Source organism: Egretta garzetta, unplaced genomic scaffold, assembly GCF_000687185.1.
Source record: "Egretta garzetta isolate BGI_Z169 unplaced genomic scaffold, ASM68718v1 scaffold3, whole genome shotgun sequence".
Classification (NCBI taxonomy): Eukaryota; Metazoa; Chordata; class Aves; order Pelecaniformes; family Ardeidae; genus Egretta; species Egretta garzetta.
In genome coordinates, this window is record NW_009259099.1 from 448,709 (window position 1) to 457,216 (window position 8,508).

At 42.5% G+C, this 8,508-nt stretch overlaps 1 protein-coding gene across 2 annotated transcripts in view; it reads right to left on the reverse strand.

Moving 5' to 3' along the window:
• Positions 1-4,015: 4,015 nt before the first annotated feature.
• Positions 4,016-8,508, reverse strand: part of SOCS4 (suppressor of cytokine signaling 4) — a 6,364-nt gene continuing 1,871 nt past the window's right edge. The window contains exons 3-4 of one of the 2 annotated variants that reach the window (XM_035890729.1): positions 6,078-6,160; positions 4,016-5,624 (exon numbers count right to left, since the gene is read on the reverse strand). In XM_035890729.1, the coding sequence (XP_035746622.1) occupies positions 4,213-5,523 (1,311 nt within the window). In that variant the 5' untranslated portion in view covers positions 5,524-5,624; positions 6,078-6,160 and the 3' untranslated portion in view covers positions 4,016-4,212. The remainder of the gene's footprint in view (positions 5,625-6,077; positions 6,161-8,508) is intronic. The other variant, XM_009635179.2, reaches the window with a different exon arrangement.

An 8,508-nucleotide genomic window follows, 5' to 3' on the forward strand; every position in this document is an offset into this window, starting at 1 on the left:
GAGATGACTAAAAGCTTCCTTTAGCCTCCTTCCTCCAGCATCCTTTTTCAAAATTAAAGTATCCCCCTTTTTAATTATTTAAGAGCATGTCAATTTTACAGTAAGGCCATGTATGACTGCATCATACAAGGATTTCTTCTCTCTATTGGAAACACACCAGCATCTTTAAAAGGAAAGCATTTCAATTGTGATCACCAGTTTGTTGGTTTTTTTTTTTAAAGCTGGATATGCTACTGTAGATTCACATACCCTCTTCCCAACGTGCCCTGGGTTTCATCAAGACAAGTGCTGAGAAGAGGAAAATCCAGAAGAACCGTGTACTCCCAATTATCGGACGCACAAACTACCCCAGATCCATCAACGATTCAGATGGAGTTGAGGTTGCTCTGTATTGACGGCACTGGGCCAACAACTGACATTACTATAGAGCTGCAAAAAGTCATTTCAGGCAAAAGCAAACTCCTGAGAAAATAGCTTGTATATGTAGTTTGCCCAGCGTGCATCAAGAGCCTGACCTTTTTCCCCCCCTTGTATCAAAATAATTTATCAAAATCAGATCTTTTTTTCTTACCAGAAGCTGCTCACACTGATTCAATACGCTGTGTTTCTACTGTCCTCCTATGGAACTGCCTTCAAAACAAGACAAACCACATCATGCAGACACAAGTCTTGATGCAAAACCGGCTGGGTGCCCCAAAACAGGGGGGCTGTGGCCAGGGTCACCTCTGGATTACGTCCTCGCTCGGCCACTGCCCTGCTGCGTAGCCTTGAGCACGTGTTTTTCCGCACATCTCCGCACCTTTCCTTGCTCCACATTTTATCTTTGTCCTGAAGAACTTGGGATCTCTGTCTTGCAAGAGCTTGGGCTTAGCAAGCGGGAGTTCCTACCCTGTTTCTGAGGTTCATTTTTCAGAGGGCTTCAGCACTGAACTTCCCGACTCGGTTAGCTTTGGATCACACTTCAGACGCAAGGTGTTATATTCTTGGAGCGAGCAGCACTGGTAAGACTGTTAATGACAGCAGCGGGAGGAGAACTTCAGGATGACAATTCTTGGTGTATTGTAAAACCAGTTAATTTCTTATTAAAAAAAAAAAAAAGAGGAAGAAGAGAAAAAAGAAAGGTACATGGATTTAAGGAAAAATAGACTTTTTCATGTTCTCACATTTTGTAAAAAAGTGCTTTGTGAAATGGATCTTTCTCTTACAGACTGCTCGTGTACGCACAACTCACTGTCATTAGGTACAAACGTCACACAGGTACGAACGATCTGGACAAGTAAAACAAGAAAAAATAGGGTGAACTTCCACAAAAAAAAGCATTCATCGCTATTTTCTACACGATTTCTCTCAATCAATGCAGTTACCTGTCCCACGGTCCAAAGGCACTATTTTTATGTGCCGTACCTTCTTCCCCCAACCGCTATATTATATAGGTCTCCTAAAATTGGAGTGCTCAAGACATTTTTGGGGTAAGTGATGCATCCACAAATGTCAAAACAACGTAGGCTGCATACAGATCGACACTGAAAACACAGCGCGTTGGGGAACTATACCCCAGAAAAGGTTCCCCCACGGCCTTTCATTTTGAAGGGACAAAATCTTTGCCAATTTTGAAAGAGGTGGTGGCCTTCGCTAACTTCCAAAGCAAGTACAACTTTTGGTTGAAATCTATTTTTTGTGGTCTTGTGATAAAAATAATAATAGCTGTCTAAAATGATGAGCTTTTTGCCCTAATTAAGAGTTTCCGAAAGACAGTTTTAATGAAGCAGACTGCAAATATCTCTGACATCGCTCTGTGAAGTCAGATTTTGAACCAGATACTCTTACTTTGGACTGCAGCCACGCAAGTCATGGGCCACCGTTCCACCCCGACAGGCACAGCATTGGAGAGCAGAGCGAAGATGCCCGCTGCTCCCTCACTTTGTATTTGGAAAACGGCAGTGACAGAGGGAAAAACAGATTTACTAGTACGACGCTGTCCTTGATAAAATACAGTTTATGCAAAAGGCAATGTCAGTTGGATGGAAGCAGCTCAAGGAGAAGATCACAGGAAAAAAAGGGTCATTTTTCTGACATCAGTCATACAATTATCATTTGCATCTGGCAGAAGGAGAATCTCAGCTGGTATAAGCTGCTATAAGCGTATCAATAAAGCCACGCTGATTTATAGCAGCTGAGAGTTTGTCCTGTAGCGTATTCATCCATGTGCGATGAGATAGATTGATGTGTTAGCATTTTCTCCCTGGAGACTTTGGTTCAAAACCTATTTAAAACACAGTGAAAACAAACGAGCTGGTCTCTAAGCAGATGTCCCTGGAAATCTGTTTACATCATCACAGTGACAGCAGTTTAGTGGAAAGGGTGTTCTCTGCTCGGGGAGGGGGGCAAGGGCAGGGTAGCCGGACCCAGTGGAGCTGCATGGCAAAGCTTCCTTGGCAACTCCCAAGTACCCAGCTCACAGGACGGATTTGATGTCCACAAATCCATAGGATTCTGTACAGGGTGAAATGAAAAGATTCAAATAGAAATATTGCTTAGTCTTAGCCTACAACCTGGGAGCGAGACTCTACAGCAGTGTGCTCTGCCGCTCCTAGCCTGCACACATCCGTAACCTCACAAACACGGGTAATTGCTGATTTTTGATAAGATCTTTTGCAGGCATGAAATTACAACACATTTGTAATGTGCAGGCTTGGGGGTCTTGGTTTCAAAAGCATTTTGAGAGGATACAAATGCTCCCTGTGATCAAAGGCGAGGAAACAGCGCGGTTGTTGTAGTTACAATTACATCAGCTCGCGTACTTTCGGCGGAGTAGTCCTGGGCCCGGTTTTGCGAGAGGAGATAAAGCACATCCAAGCGAAGACAACCGAACTGCAGGTCACTCCTGCACCTCCTGGAGCTGCACCCCGAGGCCAGCCTGGAAAGCAAGAGAGTTTCTTGCCCGAACCCAGATCCACTGAGTCTCATTGGGATTTCTCCAATCATTCAGCAGCAGATCTGCCTACCCGTGTAATGTAAGTAATGCTTTTAGGGGCATTATCCACGCATGGTTTTCCCGTACGCGGAATTTGGCAGGAGGCCATTCGACCAAATGCTTCACGCTGCAAGAAAAATCTGCAGACTTTTTTTTTTTTTTTTTTTTTTTTAAAAGATACTTATTTAAAAAACAACCCTCCTACTAGCAAAGTAAGAAAGTTATTCATTATCACCTCAGGATCAACCATACAAGATCAGATGGTTTAATATGCAGATTTTTGAGGAAATATCTTCCTTCTCACCCTCCCAGCCCGTGCTTTATCATTTCAGAAGCAGCAGCTCCTATAGCAAAAACTGGCTATTTCATATAATGAAATAGTAACGTAGAAATAGAGTAACCAAGTCCAAGCCCCATCTGTCATAAGTAACTACATCATTATCCCTTCCAGACACTGATCAAATCCCAGTTTGTGAGCAGCTTGCTTTTTACTGCTATTATACAAAATGAAAAGCTCTTCCAGAACCCCCGCTGCTCTGACGATTACGAGCCCTTCCTCTTTTCCAACCAAAATCTCTTCACGACCAGTTTATACGTGTTTATTCCTGTACTGAGTGTTGTCCTTAACTTGAATTGTTTTTCCCCTCCCTGGTGTTTAGTCCCCTGATATATTTATAGAAAGATCATATCCTCTTTCAAACTTCATTTTGCTAGGAATAGTAATGTTAGAAATAGACAGGTGAATTTACTGTATTAGATATGGACGGACATACGTACGCACACACAGAGGCTAGAGCACTCATTTTAAAAGAAATGCAGAAAATACAGATGAGTCAATCTTTAGTTAACAGTGCATTATTTCAAACATGTCAGCAACATATGTAAATTACAATACAAAAGACAGATCAAGTTCAAAACTGATTTTTAGGGGTTTTTTAAGATCTAAAGACTATCCATCTCTATAGAAATACCAGAAAGCCTACCTGAAATTCTGTAAAACTCTAGTTTGAGAACAGTACCAAAAGCCCACAATGAATACCATTTCTAAAAAAGAGAGCTGGGAAGACTCAAAGTACATTTGGATAAAAAAAAGCCTTAGACAGAGGCTAGTTTGGGTGGTAAATAATCTGCAGAAAAAGAAAAAAAAAAAGCTACTAAAAAAGATACTAGAAGGAAGAAAGACTGAACATACTATTTGTCTTTTTAGAGCCAATGTAATTCTTTCATAAAAATATTTTCTAGCTTTGCTGCTCTGGTACATCAATCCTGAGTACTCTAACTTTCGACTTATAATGATATTCCTTCAGATACAGCTTCACTGACGGAGGAATGGGAAGTGCGTCAATACCATCGTAAGTTGTACAGTTGCAAATAACTGTTCTACATATATGTTGAAGAGAAAAAGGAAAAGTCCTGTTTAGCGGAGTGGATAAAAGTGGTTCAAAGAACATACAGGAACTTGGATCTTTGTAGTGCTCTAGGAGTCCCGTGATGTCAGGAGAATGGAAGACGCAAGGATCATGGGCATCGAAGCTGAAGTTGTGATTCCACTGCTCTATCCGCGCGTGGAGGGAACGACTGTAGCGCCTGAAGCTCACAGAAAACAAATAGTCTTCTTGGGCAGAATCTCGTAACAAAAATGTTCCCTCTGGCTTTCCTTCTAGCAGTGCCTCAGCTGCGTATTTATCCATGACTCCCCAGTAGCAGGGATTGTTGTTGATCTGGAGGAGGTCTGGGACTAGGCAGTGGACATAATCAATCTGTGTATGGTATTTCGGAGGCGTTTCCATCCGTAGCAGCTCATCATCCGTCTCCCATTTGGGCTTGTTTCTTTTTCTAGAACTTGTGCACAACGTTACAACTTCATCATCGGAGTCCATATCGCTCTCATCTTTGCTGCTCCTTACCACCTTACCTGTAACCAACTCAGACCTCAAATCGCCCCTAGAGGACCCAGTGTCGGTGAAGTCACAGGATTGGGAAGGAGAGTCCATCCCCCCGTTGGCAACCTCATCATCTCGCAGCTGATCCTCCCTTTCCTCGTGCTGAGATAAATCAGCAATTATCCAGTCTTCCGCTTTTGGACTTATAGGGGCTGTATGTCTTTTGATCAAGTGCCACCGAAAAGCTAGCTCCGAGCGCGGAGGGAAAGGACACTTATCTAGCATTAACTCACTGATATGAATTTTTCTTTTTGATGGCAGTCCTGAGGAGTGCCGACTGCTACAATTCTTTATGGGAAAGCACTGACCCACAGCATCTTGCAGCTTCTGTTTGAGAGACCGGCCTAAAAACCTGTGACCGCACGAACGGTCTAGATCCAGCTCGATAGACGAGCAGCTGTATTTCCTCTCTTGGCTCCTTAAATTAGTCCCTGCTCTTCCCGCAGCACTTGCTGTTTCAGCATCAGAACAGTGCTCACTCTTTTTAGACCAGGAGAGCTTCTTTCCACTCCAGACGTAGCCATCCTTTCTGTCCGCACTTCTACTCCGGCTGCTTTTGGGTCTCACATCTGCGTTTTTGATATTACTGTCCTTATTTTCTGCCATTTTGACAGCTTTGCTGCACAAGTTGCCAGAAAGCGCGCTGTGTTTGTCTTGCAGGGTTCTTCTACATAACGAAGCTTCCTCGAGGCACTTTCTGGAATTATCTAAGGAAAAAGAACATACGGCGAAGTTAACAGTTACGCATGCACAAAACACAAGACTAATGCAGGTGTATTCAGGAAAACGGCAGCGACAATTAATTGCTAACCATGTAAAAATAGTGTGATCAAGCTGAATTCACTAGAACACCCCACAAATACCAGCCTGATCCCAGACAAGGCTCTCCCAACCCCTCCCTGGGAAAAGCATCCTCCAGAATAAACCATCTGGGATCTTAGGTGGTTTTCGAGTATCCATTCTGACTAGGCAGCAGCGCAGTTTTAGGTGTTGGCAGTTCTGTGGTGCTAGGGTGCATTTTAAAGGGAAGCACTTCACGTGGCAGGTGATGCTGCTTTAGCTGTTTATGGAGCAAATTCAGCATCTCTTCCAAATAACCTTTCAAGAAGGAACAAGCCAGAAGAGAAACAACTAGGTCAGAGTACAAAGAGCTACTGTACCTAGATGATATGCCTGTTTGCTACTAATCCACAGGGTGGGATGCCAGAGATCTTTTTCTTAACTGACACTTTTGGGTCACTTTCTGGATAAAAAAAAAAAAGAAAAAAAAAAAGAAAAAAAAATTAAATTACATCAGTCACAGATTCCGTCAATTTCTGAAAGCTGTTTTTCCTCTGCCTTTTCAATCGGAGCTAGAAGATACCGAGCCTCTAAGGGATTGAAATATCTGGGGCTTTACATACTGAAAAGGATTAAAACAAATCCAGTCCCTTACTAAAAGCAATTTTAAAAGGCCATGAAAGATGGAACTGCTTATTACTCATTAGAGAAGAAAGTTTACATTATTAAAATCAGTGTTGCTCTGAGACCTACGGTTGATGATTTCATTCTCTTTTGTTTCCAAAAGTGTATTGAATTCTCAAATAGATAAGAGGTTTCCTTTTGAATGTTGCACTTTGAAAAGGAATAAAAAAAATCCTCTTTTGATTACTCAGTTGGAAGTAGAGCAGAATTTTTTCAAGGTACATAGATAGCAATATGTTACGTATGCTATACTCTCCCGAGGCATGGCAGAATGGAGGAAGATTTCCCATCACGTACCACGATGCTTTTGCACCAAAACGACATACGGCTCCACTGTGGTTTTTTGGCTGTGGGGTATTTTTTGGTGTTGTTTTGGGTTTGTTTTTTTTTTTTTTTTTTTAAACTAATTGACATGGTAAGTACTAAGCAGGAAAAGAAAAGGGCATCCACTTCCTCTCTCCATTCAATCCATTCTCATCATCAGGATTAGCCAGCATGACACAACCTCTCTGCGGTCCCCCGGGGCTGTGCAGGCTGAGTTCTAGCCTCTGCTTTCAGTAGAAGAATAAGACCGCCGTGCCAAAAGGCTTACGTACAATCTGTGGGCCAAATGCACCCAGGAATTTTTGACACTGCATTCTTTATTTACAACCCGCAGACCTGAGAGCTGTGGGGGAAAGGAAAAGGGAGGAGATGCAGAAATGTAGACTGAAGGTAAGATAGGCTAAATATTGCAAATCTGTTGAAAAAAACCCTGGCATTAGAGCAATCTAGAGGAATAGTACCTCTGGTACCAAGTGGAATCACAGAACAGGGTCCATATTCCGCAATTACCAGTCAAAGACTAAAATAAAGATTTCTTTGTCTTCTCTCAGGATTTTGCAAACCACTTTTCAGTGAAAACATTGCAGGATGCAATGCAGACAGGAGAAAGGCAACATCTGTATATCAGACCTGAAACACCTTTATTTAGACCAAGCTGCATCGATTGCTTCTGTAACATTGACATTTTTCAACCAGAAACAACTAGAGTGATGCATTGAGTTTTCCCCACAATTAAAAAAAGAGGGAAAAAAAGCAATCTCATTTACCCTGGCGATAATCTGAAATAACTGAAGATTAAAAGTTATTCTAAATTCATCCTGTGGTAAAATACATTAACTCTATATGGGATTTTTTAATTGGACAGAGAGATATCATTGAGGTTGCAAAGTCAAGTCCTTAAAAATTAGGATATGACGGTTTGTAATTGCTTTTGAAACCTTCAATTATCTCATTCTCCACATCCAGCTCATATAAGGAATAAGAATACGCAGAATATGGGCTTTTAATTAAAAACTGCAAAACGTACGAAATCCAGAAGTGCCAAAAAGGCCCGTTATCTCCCAGCTTCAGCCTTGCGACTGAAATAAGCTCAGTGTTTTATGTCATTTCTGGGTCGTTGTTGTATTTAACTGTAAAGCCACCTTCTGCTTTGTCCCTTTCTTCCATCGCGAATCATTTGCCGTACCTGAACCCTGGAACTTAAACTGGAGAAACAGCATGTGATGCTGTAAGGCATGCACCATTAGCCAGCGACACAGAAGGCTGTTTCCCTGGGGTGTGAAGGCTGCTGGAACCGAGGCACCAATTCTGCCACGTCAGAGCAGTAATTGCTAACCAGACGTAACACTAGACCCATGAAAAGAGCATGGAATAAATGAAGAAAAAGGGATGTCATCCTACTAAAGCCAGGTTTGAACTTGGCCTTGCGAAGGAAGAGTAAAGGATGGTTCAGTGGTCGGCTCGAGGCTCAGGGGACAAAACCTCAGTTTCCACATCTGCTACAAACATCTGCATGCTTGCCCGCAAGCTGCCTTCTGAAACAACGCACCAGCCACAGTGTGTTTAGGTGCCCAAATCCCACCTTTTGGCATGACAGTAATTCACAGCCCCACCAATAAAACGGCAACCAAAAAGAATTTGGGTGTTGCAAAGAAAAAGGCATAAAGGGCAGTGAAGCATTCAGTGCTGTATTCCCACTTCAGACTGTCCACCTAAACCAGCTATTCCTTGTGCTGCAAACGTCCAAGGGAAACGCCGTGTACCGTACATCCATTAATGGTTGGAGTGCAACTGAAAGAGCAG